The 21,601-nt window shown below is 42.1% G+C and overlaps 2 protein-coding genes across 2 annotated transcripts; both read left to right on the top strand.

Moving 5' to 3' along the window:
* The first annotated feature begins 727 nt into the window (after positions 1–727).
* LOC308038016 (histamine H3 receptor-like) lies at positions 728–10,465 on the top strand. The gene is made up of 3 exons (XM_080340214.1): positions 728–1,092; positions 4,014–4,180; positions 6,930–10,465. The coding sequence occupies exons 1-3, from the start codon at positions 804–806 to the stop codon at positions 7,725–7,727; spliced, it is 1,254 nt and encodes a 417-aa protein (XP_080196340.1). The 5' UTR covers positions 728–803; the 3' UTR covers positions 7,728–10,465.
* A 3,410-nt stretch (positions 10,466–13,875) lies between these two features.
* LOC308038015 (histamine H3 receptor-like) lies at positions 13,876–21,161 on the top strand (the record flags this gene model as incomplete). The annotated part of the gene is made up of 3 exons (XM_080340213.1): positions 13,876–14,122; positions 16,895–17,061; positions 20,239–21,161. 3 exons carry the CDS (start codon positions 13,876–13,878, stop codon positions 21,022–21,024), a joined length of 1,200 nt encoding a protein of 399 aa, XP_080196339.1. The 3' UTR covers positions 21,025–21,161.
* Between the last annotated feature and the right edge of the window lie 440 nt (positions 21,162–21,601).

Here is a 21,601-nt window from a genome sequence, read left to right as displayed (position 1 = left end):
CCTCGTCCTATTAAAGTTAATTGTCGAGCTCTCATTCGTGTGCAGGGAGTTCATTTTGTTCCTTGGTTCAGGGATGGCAGCAGCTGATGCTGTCACTGGGGTTGCCACAGAGGGTTTTGAAACCGATTCCAGTGGGAGTTTTGCAATTGTTGTCTGAGGGTTGGACCATTACTGCTTAACTGCTCTGGTAAGTAACTATATACGCTCATTTACAGCATATCAGTTTCCAGCCCTAGGGTCCACAGAAAGAAGAAGAAAAACAGCCACAACCAAGCTGACCATGCCTTTTGTCAAGAAAAAGGTATAATACAACAGGGAGGGACCACAGACTCTAAAATACAATGACACTAGATAAACAAGGATTAAATTAGAACATAGTTTAAATTCTCGTAAGGATAAGTACCCAGGATTAAGAAAAAAATTCCAGGAACAGTTGTTGTCCATAACACTAGCAAGCAAAACACTTCTACAAGAGAAGGGAACAAGGCAGGGAGGAAGGAAGGAAGGGAGGAAAGCAAGAGAGAATCTCGAATCAGCCCTTCTGACCTCCACAGATAAAGATCAGGTTGCATAAAGAACTTGTATTTTAAAATATGAGCTTGGAAAAACTGCATATTTTGTGCTGGTAGCTCTTCTAGACATATACATGATTTAAAGAATCTTAGGAAAACAAGATTTATCTAGCATCAGAACCTTTTAATATTTTCTGCTTGCGAGTCAACTTTTTTTTAATGTTTATTGGATTTTTGGCCTATCTTCTTTATACTCCTCATGAGTCACAACCTCTTGGATAACTCTGCAAGATGCAACTTTCTTCCCAGACTGAACTGACCTGGATACGCAACATGCACAACAGCACTGCTGAAGCTCCGCATGCAACTGGAACAAGTAACGAGACTTTGTCCACACTGGCACTGAGCTCTGACTTTTCGCTGGGCGTGTTGGTGCTGCTGGCTTTCCTCATGGTGTTGCTGGCTCTGGTCACCACCCTGGGAAACATCCTGGTGATCTTTGCTTTCATCACAGACAGAAACCTGAGGCATCGGAGTAACTATTTCTTTCTCAATCTTGCTATTTCTGACTTTGCAGTAGGTAAGTCCTGAGTGTGGAGGCATGTTCTGTTTGTGTCCTTGGAATCTTAGGAGAAGCAGTGGGGCTTCTTCTGCTGGGTGGTGTCTTCTAAGAGAACTATTTCCTAGTGCTGTGTCTAGGGGAAGGGTGAGGGATGGTGGAAACTGCATGAGGTGTTTTAGCAGGCTGTCATTTTTCAGAAAAAGAAAAATGGATCCTTTGTTAGATAAACAGGTAATATGTAATGTTCTTGCTTCAGGAAAAAAATACTACTGTGTGCGGATCATAGAATCACTTTGGTTGGAAGAGACCCTGAAGGTCGAGTCCAACTGTAAGCTAAGTCTAGCACTAAACCATGTCCCTAAGAACCTTGTCTAAATGCCTTTTAAACACCTCCAGGGATGGTGACTCCACCACTTCCCTGGGCAGCCTGTTCCAGTGCCTGACAACCCTTTCTGTGAAGAATTTTTTCCTGGTATCCAATCTAAACCTCCCCTGGCACAACTTGAGGCCATTTCCTCTTGTCCTATTACTTGCTACTTGGGAGAAGAGACCAACGCTCTCCATGCTACAACCTCCTTTCAGGTAGCTGTAGACAGTGATAAGGTCTCCCCTCAGCCTTTCTGTATGGAATAACAAAGAATGTGAGCTGATTGTGAAGAGCCTTGACTAAAATCTAGGTAGTCAAATTGAATACAGCATATATTATCTGGCAGAGCTTGAATACATGATTGATATCTTCTATTTTAATCTACTGTCACAGAATACAGGTAATCACCTGAAGGTTGCAACTAATTAGTGATTAATAGTACTTTAAAACATTTTGCTGTATGCACTCTATCTAGAGTCATACCTTAGGAGAATGTGTTTGTACGGGTAAATAAACAAAAACAAATCAAAAGGTTTCTAAGAAGTTTGATATTATACATATTTATACATAAGGACAGATGTTATGTTGAAACTTGTACTGAGAAAAAGTACAATTAAAATGCTATTGTGATGTGCAATTGGTGATTGATGTATTGCAATATTCTGTGAAGTGTTGAGTGTCTCTGGTAAAAGTTGTGGTTAAATTATTGAGTATGCAGAAGGCTGGCTCTAAGCAGGTGTGTCTATTTCATTAAATCTATATTCTTGTCACAACAAAATATTTTGAAACTGTTTTTATTCTACTGGTTTTACTTACACATTTAAAAAGGATACTGAAAAAGTAGAAGAAACTCTTGTTAAAATTTGTTGCCAGTGTCAGAAGTTCTGTTAGGGGCATGACTTCTAATAGTTTGGTCCTGGTGATGTCCACATCTCCTTGTATAGTGTTTTGATCCCTTCCCCCATAACTGATGTCTTCTTCCAGCTGACACCTGCCTCGTTGTGCTGCAGAGATCTTGCAGCCTGCTTTCTGGCTGTGGTACGCAGGGGAAAAACATGGCATTGAACAGAAAACCAGGGGACAGCGCGGTGTTGTATCATCTGGCTCACAATCTAGCACCACACTGAACAAATACCAGCATCTAGCTGAGAAGTACAAAGTAAATAACATCCTCTGCCAAAGAAGGAAGTAGAGCTTACTTGGCATTACGTAACTTCCATAAATTTTGCGACGTGATATGTTTACCTGAATATCAAGGTTTTCATTCTAAATTTGGTTAAAAGCTTTGGATACTTTAGAATCAAACTCATTTGTGTCTCTGTAGCTACACAATTTAGATTCAGGGTTACCTAAATTATCCTTATTTTCTGCTTGATCCTAAGTGCTAAAAGCACACACTTTCGTGCTTGCAGAGCCCTTCGCTTATTCTTTTAATATATTTAATCTAACTGATTTTAATGTTCAACAGCTTTTGCTTTATCTCTGCCCTTCTGGACCTATAGCTGGATTTGAATAGAGATTTCTTGATTCTTAGTAGAGGGAGAATAACAGGAATGGTAAGATTTCTAGGGAAATGGAAACTCTTAAGGTACTCTTCAGTACCTGATCCAGAAGCACACATTATTATGAAGTAAATCTAAATTTGAAATTAACATCTATAACATGACTTCTTGCTTGAAAGAGCAAGTGTTAGTTGCTCTCTAGATGCAGTGATTCTCTTTCATTGCAGCATTGATGCTGTTTGCTGCATTTCTGCATCATACCAAACTGCACCGTTAGCTCTTCAGCCTCACGAGGCTGCATTGTGACACTATGTTTACCGTCATCACCTAGAAATTCGTTAAAATGAGATCATGTGGGCACTTTCACAACGTTTGGATTTAACACCCTAAATTTAGATAGCCATGGGTGTGGAATACTCATGTATGTTCCTACCACTTGGTGTGTTCCCACAGATAACAGTCTATGGGCTCACCACTGAAAAGTGGTTATGATAAGAATTATGATAAGAATGAATGTTGGACTGGGTGTATTTAATTAACTGTGCGGTTTTTGTCAGTCTTTTGATCGTATAGTTTGAAAGATTAGTCTGAAAGTCATATCATATTTCTTAAAAGTTACTTCTAGAGCACTTTCGGACACCGTATCATGTTTCTAAGAGGACAGAAGTATGACAATTAGATCATTCATGGTAGAAAACAGTAAATTAAATTGGGATGGGGAAAGATGTTTTCTATTTGCTTTAATTTTGGTAGTTAATATAGAATAGAGTTTACCTTAAGCAGGTAAACAAAGTCAGCTGCTCCTTCCTTTAGCAGGTGATATAAACAGGAGAAGTAATAATGATACACAATAAACTCAATACACCTTTCAGAAAGGCATTAATTATAAGGATGTTACTGGTGCCTAGTTTGTAGTAAAGTGTTTATTGGTTGCATGAGAATACAAAGCCTTCCGTGTGGCAATTCTAGTCAGTATTGTGCTTTTATCAGATACCACAGAAATGTTTCTATGCTTTCACGAGCGTTGCCTGCAGTGCTGACTGATGTGTGCATTTGGTTTATTTCCATAGGTGCATTCTGTATACCTTTGTACATCCCTTATGCCCTGACAGGGACGTGGCACTTGGGAAGAGGCCTGTGCAAGCTCTGGCTGGTCATGGACTATCTCCTGTGCACAGCTTCGGTGTTCAGCATCGTCCTTATCAGCTACGACCGTTTTCTGTCAGTTACTAAAGCGGTAAGACAAACATTTCTAATTATTCTTTGATACATATTTAGGTTTCTATAAAACTCAAAGAACACAAAGTGTTTGCAGTTAACACTAGAAGCTAAATGGTCCTTCATTATTTTACTTTTTTTTTTTTTTTTTTGAGAAATGTTGATGCTTTAGTGTTTAATTGACACTTAAGACAATGCCTTGCCTATGATTTATAGAATCAGAATAATTTTGGTTGTAAAAGACTTTTAAGATAATCCAGTCCAACCATTAACCTAGCACTGTCAAGTCCACCTCTAAACCATGTCCCTAAGAACCTCATCTATGTTTTAAGCACTTCGAGGGATGGTGACTCAAATGCTCCCCTGGGCAGCGGGGCAGCGTGTTCCAATACCTGACAACTCTTTCTATCAATAAATTTTTCCTAATATCCAATCTAAACCTCCCCTGGTACAACTTGAGGCCATTTCCTCTTGCCCTATCACTTGCTACTTGGGAGAAGAGACCAACCCCCTCCATGCTACAACCTCCTTTCAGGTAGCTGTAGACAGTGATAAGGTCTCCCCTCAGCCTCCTTTTCTCCAGGCTCAGCAGCCCCAGTTCCCTCAGCTGTTCCTCATCAGACTTGTGTTCCAGACCCCCTCACCAGCTTCATTGCCCTTCTCTGCACTCTCACTTCCACTGCATGGATCAGAAATTGTTTAATTACGCTACAGAGGAAGTGACAAGGTCAAGGTAGGAAAGGGGCAGTAGGAGTCTGGAGAACTTGTGCTTTGGTTGTTAGAAGAGTGCTAATGAAAACTACATTGAGTCAAGGATGTGTGTAGGCTTGAGATAAATTTTAAAAGGAGAAAAGGGTATGGAGAGAGATGTGGGATGGACCAACTGAAAATCAGATGAGGCTCTGCATTGCCACAGTGGGTGATTGACATATGCTGTCAACAAACAATAGGGTGGAAACCAATCCCTTGATGCCGAAAAGAGAATGGATCAAAATATGTGGAGAGGTAAGATGTGTTTCTTGAATATTATAATTCTTCTGCTTCACAAGATAATCTGAGGAACCCAGTGGTAAATGTTATCATTCACCATTTCTAAGCTCTACATGGTTTTTCGTCCAGATGGAAGACCGTCAACATGCCTTGCTTTTGATGTGTCTGCTAGCTCGAGTGACATGGGCTGTGTTAGATCAGGAGGTTCTTGTTTGGGAAGTGCTGATACAATGCCTAATCTCTTTGTCGTCTTCCCCAGGTTTTAGGGTTGGTTGTTGCTCGGGTGTGTTTGTTTATTTTTTTTACTGGAACAATGTATGAAATTCCCTGTGTTTAAGAAAAGGTAATATTGGAAAGTATTGATGAATTTGCAGAACTCAGAATGTGAGAAACGTAAATTAAAAAGGCCTCTGCAACCCAGCTGAGCTCCATGTTCTTATGCACTGTTGATGGTCTTTGTTTGCATTATCACATTCTGTTTTTCTCTCCAAGAGTGTGCAACATAGGGCTGTTATCTAAAGAAAAGATATTACACTTCCTCATGGACTTGGAATGCACCTCTGCCTCTGCTGCAAACCCAGCTTGTGGCCAGTCATTTCAGACTTACCTTTCTGTGAAACTGTGCTGAGCTTCCTGTTTTCTGCCTACTAAATTGAAATGTTTGTGGTCTTGCAAAGGGTTGCAAATTTATTATTGCAGAACTGGAGCTGTGCTCTGAACTGATACGATGCTTTAAGATGTAGAGGAGTCTGAATCTTCAGTCAACAGGTGTACAAAACAGAGAATCTAAAACAATGTGTGTAACACTGCACTATTGATCTGTTGCTCACTGATAATACAGGGACAATGCCACTTACGTCGTATGTGGCTGTGAAGATACCATTCATTAATATTTGTATAGCATGCAGGTGCTGCGCTAATGAGCAGCATAGGAAGCTGATGAGGAAGGTAGTTCTGGGTCTGAGTAGAGCCTGGGATGACAAACGTTGAACTCTATGGAGGACATAAAATTGTCCAGCTTCTCATTAACAGATTATCTTGTACTCTGAAAGATGCGGGGGTCCAAGAGCTAGAAGTATGTGTTGTACATACTGGCTGGGCTATTACAAGGATGGTTTTAACTCTTGTATTTCCTAACTTTGGATGACATGTCTTTAATTCTTAATATTTTTTTCAAACACTGATATTTATGGCTAGACAGTAAAATAAATGAATGCAGTCTGGGTAGACATCAAAACATAAAGATTTGCAGTGATGCCATGGGCTGCTTGCAAGTTAAAGTGAGCATTAAAACAAAATGTTTCAATAAAGTAAGAGATGTTAAAGCATATGAGTGGGATAGATTTTTTTGCTAAGTCGAGTGGAAACAGTATGAAAAATTATATTGTCTAGTGTTTTCAGTCTCACATGGCAACCTGTCTAATATAGAAGGCTTCTACTTTTGCCTGTGCAGGAAGGAAGTCTCACAGCTGCTTTCATTCTCCGAGCCTGCACATTTCATGAATCATAAACTGATTCATTATTGCTACCTTCCTGTGGTAGTGATGAAAACAAGCCACATCTTTTCACATTTGGAAGACAAACAGTCTTCGGCTCCTCTCCAATCCCAAGTATTAATATTAGTCACACAGCTACAGTATTTCAGGAGCAAGAGGAACAGAGTTCTTAAGGACCATACACAAGTGAAGAAGTTCCTGGTGTCCAGGGAATTACAGAACAAATATTATAGTTTTTCCAAAATGTTATCTGAATCTGTGAAATGTCTTTTTCCTTCACAGGTCTCTTACAGAGCCCAGCAGGGAATCACGTCCAACCCTGTCATCAAGATGGTGGCCACCTGGGTCTTTGCCTTCCTTCTCTACTGCCCGGCCATCCTCTTTTGGGAGCACGTGGCCGGACGCAGCGTGGTAGCGGCGGATCAGTGCTACGCTGAGTTCTATGACAACTGGTACTTCCTCCTGTGCGCGTCCACCCTGGAGTTCTTTGTGCCGCTGGTCTCGGTGACCTACTTCAACGTGCACATCTTCCACAACATCCAGAGGCGGCAGCGGCATGGCAGCACACAGGACTGTGAGCCTACGAGGAGCGGCAGCCTGTCCTGCGGATTTTGCCTCTTGCCAAGGCCAGGAGCATCGTCTTTTTCTCCATCAGAAGCAGAGGACAGTGTTTCATCCTTAACGAGGTCATGGAGACCAGCACAGATGGCTCACTGTTCATCTCCAACACAAACCAGTTCCGCAGCCCTCAAAAGGGAATTTTCTGCTTCTTTCCATTCGAGGACTGGGTCAAAACTGCAGCAGGACAAGAAAATAGCGAAATCGCTTGTCATAATTGTGTGTGTCTTTGCCATTTGCTGGGCCCCATACACTTTACTAATGATTATTCGTGGGGCCTGCCGAGGAACCTGTGTCCATAAATCCCTGTATGAAATAACCTTTTGGCTTTTGTGGCTCAACTCCTCTTTAAACCCATTTCTTTACCCTCTCTGTCATATGAGGTTTCGCATGGCTTTCATGAAAATATTATGTCCCAAAAAGTTTGCAAAATTGAGATCACGTAACACACCTTCCATTTAGAGTTAAAAAGAATGACTTACAGATAAGATTCCTTTCTTATTTAGTACTATTTTTTCATATGTATCCTCAACAGAAATAGAGAAAAACATTTTGTTTACTAGTGGCAGCAGAGGTATGTGTTTGCCCTGAGTTTGCTAGTTTTCAGGAATTTGTTTTTGCTGGTATGATGCCAGGTTAAACACCATCTAGTGCATAGAAAATAATAACAAGTTTCGCTGCATGTCTTTTTGGTTTGCCTTGTGTTTTGTTTTTTTGGTTGGTTTGTTTTTGGTTTGTTTGTTTGTTTGTTTGTTTTTTCAATATAGAGATGGTACTATGAAAGAACTCTTCATACATACGTCCATAGAGGCTAGTTGGAGGGAGATACCTGTTTGTGCATGTGTTGAGTTAAAATTTATGTCCTATTCATGAACCTAAGCTATCAGTGAAGGAGTTCTGCTGAATTTTCAAAAGGTTGTATAAGTATTCACAGAAGCAGTATGATTTCATTTAAAAAAATATTGTGAAGACGAGATAGTGCCCTGTGGTCATTATAATTCCCACAGTGAGCAATATGCAGGTGAATGGACTGCCTAATCCGGCATATATCTTTTTCTAATTCTAGCATAGTCCATACCCGGTGTGGTAGGACACAGTACACCTAAGTTAGTAATTCTGGATGGGTTTCAGAGGATGGAAGTTTCCATGGTAATGGAATTCTGAGTTTGGTTATCAAAATTGTCACAGGCATAAACGGTTGTTACTCTTTTCACCAATATTGTCTTTTCTCCTGACAGTGGCTGCCTCTTTGGTCATACTTAAATGTTATTTAGTGCCAGATTTGTGCACAATTTGACTACCTAAAAGATAGGTCGGGCTTGGGCGCATGATCACATTCCTGTTGAATTAGCAGAGCAAGCAATGCAAAGTTCATGCTGGATTTATGGTTTTGGCTGGCTGTGCGAGAATAGATAATACCCCCTCGGGTATAAAGATTTGCAAGTGCAAAGATATTCCGTCAAAATGTCTGGAACAAATTTGAACTGACAGAGCGATTTTTTTAATACTAGATCAGTTCTTTGTGTCCTGTTACTGTGACATCATATGGATTTTCTCTGCCACTGAACCAGTATCAAACTGGATTTTTTTCTATCACTGAACAAGGGCCATATTCGGTGCTTGAGAATGGGATTCACAGAGGTCTGAAAGCTGACACAGAGATGTCTTAAGCAGCTGTTAATAAACAAAGCAGTTGAATATGCAGTGCTGGAAGGAGCGGGTAGATGTGTTGGAGAAGAAAACAGCTTGCTTAGAACCCATTCCATGTGCCAAACTTTCTCACCTTGTGTTGAGTGTTGCAACTCACCCAGAAAGCTTTCATGGATGGGTAAGTGAGAATCATCGGTTACATTTTTTTTTCCTCTCTTTTCATATTATTGTTTTTCTTTTTTGTATATATACATATATATATATATAAATGTACAAAATATGTAAAGAGAAATGTGATGCACAGAACAATGAAGAGCAACAGTCAATTTAAATAATAATTTTTATTTAATTTGAAACTGGCTGTAGAAGTGTTGAAAAAACAGAGTACTCCTTTGCAGGCACAATCCAAACGCATGTAAGCAGCTTAATCATAGCGCAAAAGTTGGTGGCTTTGAGGAGCTAAAATGCCATTCTGTTCAGAGGTCTGGAATTGAAGAAACTCTTGCCAGTTTCCACACTGGTGGAAGATTATCTTTCACCATTCATTCTCGTTGTGCTTCCTTGCCTCATGTGGGTAGTGTGATGGATTGTGAGCCTGATTGTGAAGGGAGATGCAGCTTCAGAAAGAGGTCATTGGTTCAGCACAGCTGGTTTTGCTGCCATAGGCTGAGGTGCTTGCATAGGTTTTGTGGGCTTTGTTTTTTTGTGAGGCTTAAAAAAGCCAAACACACACACACATTTAAGAAAAGTATAGAATATCTAATGTACTAAATGAACATCTGTTAAACAGAGAAACTGTAGGTAGGCCCAAAACAGGAAAGTACTTATCTGCTTTTCTATCCCTGTGCTTTTAGTATAAAAATTCAATTTGTGTTTTGTGATTAAATAATGTGTTGCTTACTTTGGAAAAATGACCTATGAAAGTATTGACTAGGTAAACTGTATCCACATTTTGCAGTACTGGAAAATTCGAGTTTGACAGGGAGCACAATATTCGGCAAATTTAGAACCACAGAGAGTAGTGAAGCTACTAGAGATCAGTGTTTTTGTTGTTCTGTATTACATACACAGTGTTCAAACTGTTTCATCACACCACTTCTGTATATTTGAAGAATTTATTGTATTTTTCTAATTGTTGAAAACTTTACTTAGTGCTTCCAGGGTAAGTCAAGCCCTTAGTTACTGTGCTCACAGCATTAAAGCCGTTTTGGTCAAGATGTCATCCTAAGTCTTCTTCTCCCTATCGGACATTTTGCAGGGTTATGGTAAGATACTTATTCAGCATTTGTTCTTGGTGGTGCCTTTGATGCACTGACACAAATGGACTTGGCTTACCAAAGTGATTTCTAAGCCAAGTCTGTCCACTCATTCATCCATTTCACTATTTCATGTCCTTGAATTTTCTCCTGTCTTTGCAGATGTCCAGTAGGTCTTGTAAATACATGGTGACAGTAGGTGTACAACTCTGAGGTTCAACTAAAACCACAACAGTGTTTTTCTAACTTGACCCTCTCAGTTCTTTTAAAAACCCAACCAATCAAAACAAACAAAACCCCAAACAAACAACAAACAAATAAAACGTATGTCTTGGAAGAAATTGTGTTCTCTTTTGTGGGTTTTTTGTTTATTTCTGGAACAAGTATGTATCTCTCAGCAGCCTTGGGTGCAGCTGTTGGGTCCCATGGACTTTTATGGATCAAATAGTTTCAAGTAATCCCTGCCTTATTCTCACCTGCTCCTGACAGATCTCCCCCTTGAACTCATTCACTAAGCATGAAGGAGAGGGGAAACCTAGTTAATGAAGAATGAAATAAAGAAAGCATTGGGTACCTCAGCCTTATCGGCATATACTGTCACTGGATCACTGGCCCCTTTCAGCAGAGCACATGCCTTATTCAGCATTTCCCTGTTAATGGGGTGGCTGAAGTTCTTCATGTTGTCCTTGGTGTCCTTTACAAGTGTCAGCTCTAGGTGAGCTTTGGTTTTCCTACCATCATGCTTCATCCTTTGTAGCCTGTTGCTGCTTCAAACTCCTCCATGATCCCTTCTTGCATTGTAACTTCCCCGGTTAGCCAGTGTCCCGGCTTTGCTTTTCTTGAGAATGTGGATGGGCTTTACATCCTTTGAGGCCTGCAGGTTCCCTGAGCTCCTTTGCACTTGAGAGCTGCCTCCCATGGGATCCCACCTACTACTTTCCTGAATAAACTGAAGTCTGCCCAGCTGAAGTCCATGGTCTGTATCGCTGCTTTTCTTCCTCACCCCCTTTAAGATTTTGAACTCCACTACCTCACAATCACTGCAGTCAGGGCTGATTACACATCTCTAACCAGCTCCTCTTCACCAGTGAACAGCTGATCTAGTGTGTGTCACCCCCATTGGCCCATTCAGTACTTGTACCAGAAAGTTCTCTCTGACGCCCTCCAGGAATCTGTTTGACTGCTGTGTTTCCCTTTCCAGCAGATGTCATGAACATTAAAGTCTCGCACAAGAAACAATGTCTGTGATCCAGAGGCTTCCTTGTTTTGCTTAAAGAAGACTTTGTCACCTCCCTCATCCTGATCTGGATGCTCTGCAACACACTCGCATCACTATGTCACCCATGTCACTGCCTTTATGGATGGTGGCTTTGTGACTGCACAGGGAGCTCTAGTTCTTCCTGTGTGTTTCACAGAACCACAAAACGTTTGGTCTGGAAGGGACCTTGGAAGATCATCTAGTCCAATCCCCCTGCCGGAGCAGGAACACCTAGATGAGGTTACACAGGAAGGCGTCCAGGTGGGTTTTGAATGTCTCCAGAGAAGAAGACTCCACAACCTCCCTGGGCAGCCTGTTCCAGTGCTCTGTCACCCTCATTGTGAAGAAGTTTCTTCTCAAATTTAAACAGAGCCTCCTGTGTTCCAGTTTGTATCCATTGCCCCTTGTCTTAACATAGGTTGTCACCGAGAAGAGCCTGGCTTCATCCTCGTGACACTCACCCTTTACTTATTTGTAAACATTAATGAGGTCACCCCTCAGTCTCCCCTTCTCCAAGCTAAAGAGACCCAGCTCCCTCAGCCTTTCCTCATAAGGGAGATGCTCCACTCCATCTTTGTTGCCCTACGCTGGACCCTCTCCAGCAGTTCCATGTCCTTCTTGAACTGAGGGGCCCAGAACTGGACACAATATTCCAGGTGTGGTCTCACCAGGGCAGAGTAGAGGGGCAGGAGAACCTCTCTCGACCTACTAACCACCCCCCTTCTAATACACCCCAGGATGCCATTGGCCTTCCTGGCCACAAGGGCACAGTCCTGGCTCATGGTCATCCTCCTGTCCACCAGGACCCCAAGGTCCCTTTCCCCTACGCTGCTCTCTAATAGGTCATTCCCCAACTTATACTGGGACCTGGGGTTGTTTCTGCCCAGATGCAAGACTCTACACTTGCCCTTGTTATATTTCATTAGATTTTTCCCCACCCAACTCTCCAGCCTGTCAGATCCCGCTGGATGGCAGCACAGCCTTCTGGCGTGTCAGCCACTCTTCCCAGCTTGGTGTCATCAGCAAACTTGCTGATAGTACACTCTATTCCCTCATCCAAACCATTGATGAATATATTGAATAATAGTGGTCCCAGTACTGACCCCTGAGGCACTCCACTAGATACAGGCCTCCAGCTAGACTCAGCCCCATTGACCATGACTCTCTGGCTTCTTTCCTTCAGCCAGTTCACAGTCCACCTCACTACCTGATCATCCAGACCATACTTCCTCAGTTTAGCAGTGAGGATGCTGTGGGAGATTGTGTCAAATGCTTTACTGTTTCCCAGGCTACATGTGTGCATATGCACCCCAGGCAGCCGTCTGTTTGCCTTGTTTTATCATGCCTGAGGTTTCTCCTGTTCCTGTTACCCTATACATTTTGCTTTAATTATGTTATGTTATGTATGTTATATTTCCCTTTGTTCTCCCAGGACAGTATCAGAACACCACAAGGCCTCTCCTCCCCACATCTTGTCCACCACCTCTTTCCTTGTTTCTTGTCTTGTGTCTTCTCAAGCACCCAGCATTATGGCTGCCATTCAAAAAGCCGGTCGCAGGGTGTGCCCCGGTGTTACGGAGTTGTTGAGCTGCAGGCATGAGTCACGACCACAGCCTGCCAACTTCTGTGCACTCTTAGCCAAATAAATGAAATTCCCATGCGGAAGAAATATGCCTTCTTACACCTACAAAGGGCTAAGGGTTTGGCACTTTGTAGAGTGGAATCTTACATGGAATTACTTGGGAAGTGGAGGATTAGATGGACCAGGCTTATAAAGTCATCCAAAGTCCAGCTGTTTGGTTTGCTGAGCCCAGGGCTAGACCTGCTTCTGATCAGGATGAGCTGAAAAGGTATTGGTGATGCTTCTGCTGAATTTTAAATGCTCTGTAACCAGGAGCACTAAGAAATATACATCATCCCTAACTGTAAAATTTAATAAACGGTATAGCAGAAGCGCAACAGTGCCTACATTTTACTGTAAGAGAAATAGAATTGTAATAATTCAAATCCTGTTGACCACTGGGGAAGTGAAAATGAGATCTGTTTTTAGCTTCAGCAGAATTCAATGTGTAAAAAATGCTTACACAATGCTAATATGCAAACTGCTTGACTGTGAAAAGAGTTGTTTTCATACTAACTTTTCTGACCTCAGTAGATAAGGATCAGTGTTCAGGAGAGAAAGAGATAATGTATTTTAAAGCGTGCACTTACTCCTGCTTATGAGGTGTCTTTTTTATAGATTTTTTCCAGGCCAATAGGTGCATTCAGATCAAGGAACGTTAGAGACTCCAGGCCGTGAAGTCTTGTGATCCTTTATTTTGATGTTGTGGATTATTCTGGATGTGTAAGTAGTCGACCCATCCTGTTAATAGACTTGTGTCTATCTTTTGGATGTCGCTGCCAGATGCAAATTTTTGCCCAGACTGAACTGACCTGGATATGCAACATGCACAACAGCACTGCTGAAGCTCCGCATGCAACTGGAACAAGTAACGAGACTTTGTCCACACTGGCACTGAGCTCTGACTTTTCGCTGGGTGTGTTGGTGCTGCTGGCTTTCCTCATGGTGTTGCTGGCTCTGGTCACCACCCTGGGAAACATCCTGGTGATCTTTGCTTTCATCACAGACAGAAACCTGAGGCATCGGAGTAACTATTTCTTTCTCAATCTTGCTATTTCTGACTTTGCAGTAGGTAAGTCCTGAGTGTGGAGGCATGTTCTGTTTGTGTCCTTGGAATCTTAGGAGAAGCAGTGGGGCTTCTTCTGCTGGGTGGTGTCTTCTAAGAGAACTATTTCGTAGTGCTGTGTCTAGAGGAAGGGTGAGGAGTGGTGGAAACTCCATGAAGTGTTTTAGCAGTATATGATGTCTCAAACTATGTTATAATGAGAAATGCAATGTTTTTTACACGTATACTTCTAAAGTTGCATCAGGGAAAAGGAACAATTACTGTATCTGAATGCCAATTGAAGGAAAGGGGTTGTTTGCTGCAGTTTGTGATTTACCTTTGCACCTCCTGTAAGATCACACAACTCAGAATATTTGACGGTTCAACTGTTTTCTTATACAGCTATCTGCGGTACATCCAGGTAAAAAAATTACTCTCTACATACCATGTTTCCCCCAAAATAAGACTTACCCCAAAAATAAGCCCTAGCATGATTTTTCAGGATTTTTGAGGATGCTCAAAATATATGCCCTACTCCAAAATTAGCCCTAGTTACAGTTCATTTAAAAGGTCAATTTAAATAGTGTCCAGGCAGATATAAACAAAAAAAAGTAAGCATCCTTTGGAGCAAAAATTAATACTGACCCTCTCTTATTTTCAGGGAAACAGGGTAGTACTAGTGGCTTATATTACACTACAATAAAACACTTTACCACTGTGACTTCTGCTGCTTTAACTCAGTGCAGGCTATAGATCAGATGGCTTGCCCAATGCCACCAACAGCTTGCTGGCATCTCCCATTTCTTTTCCTTATTAGTCACCTCTCCCCATAGCATCATTGCAGAAGCTCAGAAGAGTTGGCCCCCAGATGTTGCACGAATCCAGCTGTGGTGAGTGTTGCCAGGCAAGGAGGTGGGGTGTGAATGGCTTGTGCAGCGCTCCCTCAGGGTTCAGGCCAGGGAAACAGTCCATGCAACAGAGACAGCCTGACAAAACCGTGGTCCTGTGGCAGATGTTCCAGCAAACATCTTCACTCGAGGCTAGCAAGGAGGTATTTCTGCACACAAGTGGTCTCTCTTCAGGACAGTCACAGAGACTGGTGTTCGTTGAACTACACCACTTCTGGCAATGACGTCCCTTCTAACTGCTGTTCCTTTGTCAGTGCTGTGTATTGAAGTGTACTAGTTTAGCCTTTAAGATTTCCCTTCATTTATGCCATTTATAACCTGTGGTGCCTAATTCTGGGGCTCGCACCATGGCGCAGAAGCCAAATGATGCATGTGCTGGAGCCTTTGCTTTCCTGCTCCAGGCAGACAATTTGCTAGAGCTGCTATTTCTTTGCTCAGGTCTTCTGCAGAAGGTTATTTCTCCTCATATCTTACAGTTTAGTAAAGAGATTTAAGTATCTACCTTCTGTATCAGTCCTCGTTTGTGGCTGCTGCCTCATAGCATCTTGAATCAGCCAAGAGGAAATGATTGGTATCAGTTTTGTGTTGGTCTATGGATCACGTAAAACCAAGACTTTGGTATCAGTCACAAAATGCCTTAATTTCTGAAGCTGCTGTGGTATTTTTTTAAACTTATTTGAAGTCTGGAATCTTTCCAAGCACATGACTCAAGGCTTTACAACCACTAATTAATAAAAGTGAGAATAGTTTAAAATATAAATGCTTAAAACCTGGTACTTGCACCTCTATACCTAAAAGCAGTCATTACTTTTTGACCTGGTGCCAAACATTAATTCTGTTGAACTCAGTGAGAGCAGTAGCTGTCATCAGCAGCTAGGAAAAAGTAGTATTTTGTAAGAAAGTGATGCTGCTTGTATTTAAGGTGTATGTTAAAACAAGCCATCAGTATTGAAAGTGCTGTGTGCATTTCCCTGTTGATAACAGCTTATTGCCCAGAGGTTTATTGTCAGTGGGCCACATCAGCCTGGATATGTTCAGTAACACTTAAGATCTTGATGACATATTAAGAAAAGAATCATCTGAAGAGTTTAAGATGCATCTTGAAGCTGCATATAGTTTTTTATTTGTCTCTGGTAGATCAGAATTTTTAGGAACCTATCATCAGATATTGCAGCATACTTTTGAAAGAATACTAGTGGTAAAATGAAGAAGTTGCTGGCTAAAAATAAAACACAAACACGACTTATGAAAGTACTTCAGTGGAAGGCCTTTTGCTCAAAAAACAAATGTAACAAACCATGGAGAACCAAGATGAGATTAAAACATCCCTTAAAAATGAGGGGGTTTTCATATCTCTGCTCTGTCTGCTCTGTCTCTGGTAGGAGAGGTTTCCAGACACCCAGCAGACTGCCCAATATGTTGTCTCTAGCATACAAATGCTAACCAAGCTTACAATAATAACCAACATTAGCAACATCTGTAGATGTCTTTGGGGGAAAACTCAAACACAGATAAAAGACTAGAGGACATACAGCAATAAGGTTACACGTCAGAGTGCAACCACAGTGCATATGTGCTGCAGCACTGATTATATACCTTTGGAGATTCTAAGTTGATTAGACTGCAGTTTTCTTCTTTAGCAGATCCTTCTTTGCTGATTTGCCTTGAGCTTATTCTCAACAACCCGTATACATAAGCACTCTAAGATCTAATACATAGAAAGTCACTGTTAGATTTTTTGAGAGGATAAGAATTCCTGTATATAAATTACATATTCTTTCTTTTTTTCTTTTAATCCCCTAAACCCCAGAATAGTGTTTCTCTCTGGTTCCAGGAGCACCATTTACAATCCAAACGAACTGCACGGTATCTCTGTGGTTGCTTTCCATAGGTGCGTTCTGCATGCCTCTCTACATCCCTTACAGCCTGACGGGGAAATGGCACTTGGGAAGAGGCGTCTGCAAGCTCTGGCTTCTTATGGACTATCTCCTGTGCACAGCCTCGGTATTTAGCATCGTTCTTATCAGCTATGACCGTTTCCTGTCAGTTACTAAAGCTGTAAGTACCCTGTTAGTAACTTCTCTCATTTTATCACAAGATCATTGGAGGATTATACTCACCAACAGGGCAAAGCCCAGATTCAGTCAAGATAATAGCCCTCAAAAATCTGCTGGCATGTGGAGGTTATTAGATATTTGCAGCTATTATAATTGTGGTGAAAGTTCTGCATTGAGCATCCTCCAGCCCAGAGCCAGTCAAATAGGACTTTTCTCACAATTTCTGCTGCAGGTTGCTGTTGTGCTACTGCTTGAGAGAAAGAAGGATGAGTGGTGAAAAGGGTAAGGCAGGGGGCTGGTAAAAAAGAGGCAAGGGCAGCAGAAATTCAAAGTAAACTGGGTTTGGGTTTGGACTTAAAATCAGGTATGGGAGGACAAGGCAGTGGGGCGAGGGCAGTGAGGTGAAGGGTGCTGGGGGGGATGTCTAGGCCTGAAATGTGGTCACAAATGATCCTAGAGAAGACTGAGAGCAAGAGCAAACAGGGCAGAGAGTGGGACAAGGGGCAGACTGCAGTGACTGCCTGTGGACATGCAGCAATAAGCTCCTTTCAGTCCCTGGAGCAGAACTCCAAACTTCAGATACACTCTGTGTCTCTGCTTTCTGCAGAGCATCCTATGTACCTTATGTATGCTTTATGTCTTGGTTCATGCTAGGGTTGGAGGCCAGCATTTTTCACTAGCCACGCTGTTATGTCAAATGCTAGGGAAGTGTGGGGAGAGCTAAAGCTTCCATCTCTGTGTGTATGAGACTAAAACACAATGTCATATGATAGAATTTAAGTTTTCTTTTTGTTGATTATAATTAGTTTATCTTACCATACTTGCCTTTTTATTAATTTTTATAATTTTATTCTAAGGAAAAAATCCGGTAAATCAAACACCACATTTTTCACATAAAGAAACATTACACTGGAAAGCCAAAGACTCATCATTTACAAAGTGCAAAATTCAGAGCACCAGCACAAATGTAATCAAGATTTATGGACATTTGTATGATAGTCTTTAATTATACTATCTCAAACCTTTTTTTTCAATTGGATTTCTAAGATCTCAGAATTATACATTCACCCTGTCATCTTGTGAAAGGGATGGAGCAGGATGTGGGCTACAAGATACTTGTCTGTTCTCTAACCTACGGTGGAAAATATGCACTGGCCCCAGAGTTGGGGGAGAAGGAAGAAAAAGGATTATTTTGTAGTTTCACCAGTTAAAAGCTGCATTGCAGAGCTGAAATCTATTCCTATCTCCTCATAAAGTGTGCAATAAAAAATTTTCTCAAAGAGGGGTGTTAAATATATGTTCTGTATTTTCTGCTGGCTTTTGACACCATCTCTCACAACATCCTCATAGACAAGCTCAGGAAGTGTGGGCTGGATGAATGCATGGTGAGATGAATCATGAACTGGTTGGATGGCAGAGCTCAGAGGGTTGTGATCAATGATGCAGAGTCTGTTTGGAGACCTGTAGTTAGTGGAGTTCCCTGGGGGTCAGTGTTAGGTCCAGTCCTGTTCAATCTGTTCATCAGCGACCTGGATGAGGAGACTGAGTGCACCCTCAGCAAGTTTGCTGATGATACCAAACTAGGACGAAGGGCTGACACACCAGAAGGTTGTGCTGCCATTCAGCAAGACCTGGACGGGTTGGAGGACTGGGCAGAGAAGAACCTCATGAAGTTGAATAAAGGCAAGTGTAGGTTCCTGCACCTGGGAAGGAATAACCTCACTCACCAGTACAGGTTAGGAGCACATCTGCTGGAAAGCAGCACTGCAGAGAAGCACTTGGGAGTTCTGGTAGACAACAGGTTGACCATGAGTCAACAAGGTGCCCTTGTGACCAAGAAGGCCAGTGGTACTCTGGGATGCATTAAGAAGAGTGTGACCAGCAGGTTGAGCAAGGTTATCCTCCCCCTTTACTCTGCCCTGTTGAGGCCGCATCTGGAGTACTGCATCCAGTTCTGGGCTCCCCAGTTTAAGAAAGATAAGGAATTACTGGAGGGAGTCCAGCTGTGGGCTATGGAGATGACTAAGGGCCTAGAGCACCTTTCTTATGAGAAGAGACTGAGAGAGCTGGGTCTGTTCAGCCTGAAGAAGAGAAGGCTGAGAGGGGATCTCATCAATGTTTATAAATATCTCAAGGGTGGATGTCAAGAGGATGGGGCCAGACTCCTTTCTGTAGTGCCCAATGATAGGATGAGGTGCAATGAGCACAGACTGAAGCACAGGAGGTTCCATCTAAATGTGAGGAAAATCTTCTTTACCTTGAGGGCGACAGAGCACAGAACAGGCTGCACAGAGAGGCTGTGGAGTCTCCTTCTCTGGAGACATTCAAAACCCGCGTGGACACATTCCCGTGCAATCTACACTAGGTGAACCTGCTTTAGGTGAATCTGCTAATCTCCAGAGGTCCCTTCTAAGCCCAATGAATCTGTGATTCTGTTGACCACTGTGGTTCATATAGTCCTGTTTGCTTGTAAAATGCTGTAGAAAGCATTGTAGTTGTCAGTGAATGGGAGTCTGTCTCTGAACAACTATAAAATGCTAATTACTCTGATACTTCAGATCATGGATGTCTCAAACTAGCCATACCAAATTACTAGGTACTGATGGATTATTTTATTTCATCATGTGCGCCAGGACCCTAGTGTAGAGCGAGATAAGGACCAAGCAAAACAAGTCGATTCAATGTGAATCACGCTAAGCCATTTATTACAGAAACAAGTCTCCTTATATACGTAACTATATTCTAATCACGCGTCCACGCTCCAAGCATGGATTCGTTAAATGAGTATCGTGGGCTGTCCGTGCTCTGGAGTCTCACTGATGATACGTCCGATGATTCATGCCACGCCAGGACCCCGGTGATTGTGGAACGCCCCTCTTTCTCACAGCAGACTCTGTTCTCGAAGTGGCCTTGAGATACCTTTGAGCCTGACTAATTCAGCAACAAATCTTTATCTATCAAGACCCATCCACACCCTAGCACAGTTACATTTACCTGTGAAGACACACTCCTATGTTATGTCAACATCATGAAATAAACATACTTGGGCGAGCTTCAGCTGATCAGTATAGTTGCAGCTCTAAATTACCAAGCACTCTGAGTTCTGCTGTTGCTACTTCTGTTGGTTCCAAAACATGTTTCTACAGGTGCAACAATTTTTGTTTTTTTCTTATCGCAGGTCTCTTACAGAGCCCAGCGGGGAATCACGTCCAACCCTGTCATCAAGATGGTGGCCACCTGGGTCTTTGCCTTCCTTCTCTACTGCCCGGCCATCCTCTTTTGGGAGCACGTGGCCGGACACAGCGTGGTAGCGGCGGATCAGTGCTACGCTGAGTTCTATGACAACTGGTACTTCCTCCTGTGCGCGTCCACCCTGGAGTTCTTTGTGCCGCTGGTCTCGGTGACCTACTTCAACGTGCACATCTTCCACAACATCCAGAGGCGGCAGCGGCATGGCAGCACGCAGGACTGTGAGCCTGCGAGGAGCGGCAGCCTGTCCTGCGGATTTTGCCTCTTGCCAAGGCCAGCAGCATCTTCTTCTCCATTGGAGGCAGAGGACAGTGGTTCTTCCTCCACAAGGCCAAAGAAAGAGTCTTTGGTAACTGAGAGCTCATCTCCATCTAGGAGCAATTCTGTAATCCCAGAAAATGACTTCTCTGTTTCTTTCTGTACAAGGACCAGGTCAAAACTGCAGCAGGACAAGAAAATAGCAAAATCACTTGCCATAATTGTGTGTGTCTTTGCCATTTGCTGGGCCCCATACACTTTACTAATGATTATTCGTGGGGCCTGCCGAGAAATCTGTGTCCATAAATCCCTATATGAAATAACCTTTTGGCTTTTGTGGCTCAATTCCGCTATTAATCCATTTCTCTATCCCCTCTGTCATGTTAAATTTCGCATGGCTTTCATGAAAATATTATGTCCCAAAAAGTTTGCAACAGTGAGATCAAGCTCTCTTTAGAAGGAAAAAATAAATTAAAAAAAAAAAGGAGCTGGATGAGGGATGTAGGTAGCTACAGTTTCACAGTTTGAAATTAGAGTTAGTCTCTTCCAGGAGATTAGTCTAGTTAGAAAGCCTAGATAAGCCTTCCATGAAATATGTCCTTCTTCAGACAAACATACATGCCCAAAGTTGGTGTATGTTCACTAGCTATTTCAATTGGCTGGTTAAAGGATTTTGCCTCTGTTTGACTTTCCCTAGTATTCTATCATTGTTGTCTTAATTCTGGCTGTTGAAGATACTATCTTCAATTGCAGTACAGCTTACATTTGTGTTCATGGGTGTTATTAGTTTAAAATATAATAAAGGTGGATAATAAATGTGTGTATTTGCCATAAGGTCAATAGTATTCTAAAGTTAATATCTTCTCTATTCTATTTCTTTTGAACAGTTTGTACTGCATTCAGAAGTATTTTTTTCCTTATCATAAAACATCCAGTTAAGTTAAGAGTTTTGTTGTCAGACACATAGGATTGACATAGCATAACATGAGGTGGCAATCTGTCCGAAAGCCAGCAGTATCCAGGGCTGCATCAAA

The sequence above is a fragment of the Nesoenas mayeri genome, assembly GCF_963082525.1.
Source record: "Nesoenas mayeri genome assembly, chromosome: 2".
Classification (NCBI taxonomy): Eukaryota; Metazoa; Chordata; class Aves; order Columbiformes; family Columbidae; genus Nesoenas; species Nesoenas mayeri.
This window is presented reverse-complemented; position numbering and strand designations above follow the sequence as displayed.

Bases quoted from the DNA above. Each gene is read 5' to 3' on its own strand.
- LOC308038016 (XM_080340214.1), top strand. From the start codon at position 804: ATGCAACTTTCTTCCCAGACTGAACTGACCTGGATACGCAACATGCAC. The intron at 1,093-4,013 runs GTAAGTCCTGAG...TTATTTCCATAG, and splicing joins TATTTCTGACTTTGCAGTAG to GTGCATTCTGTATACCTTTG. The intron at 4,181-6,929 runs GTAAGACAAACA...TTTCCTTCACAG, and splicing joins TTCTGTCAGTTACTAAAGCG to GTCTCTTACAGAGCCCAGCA.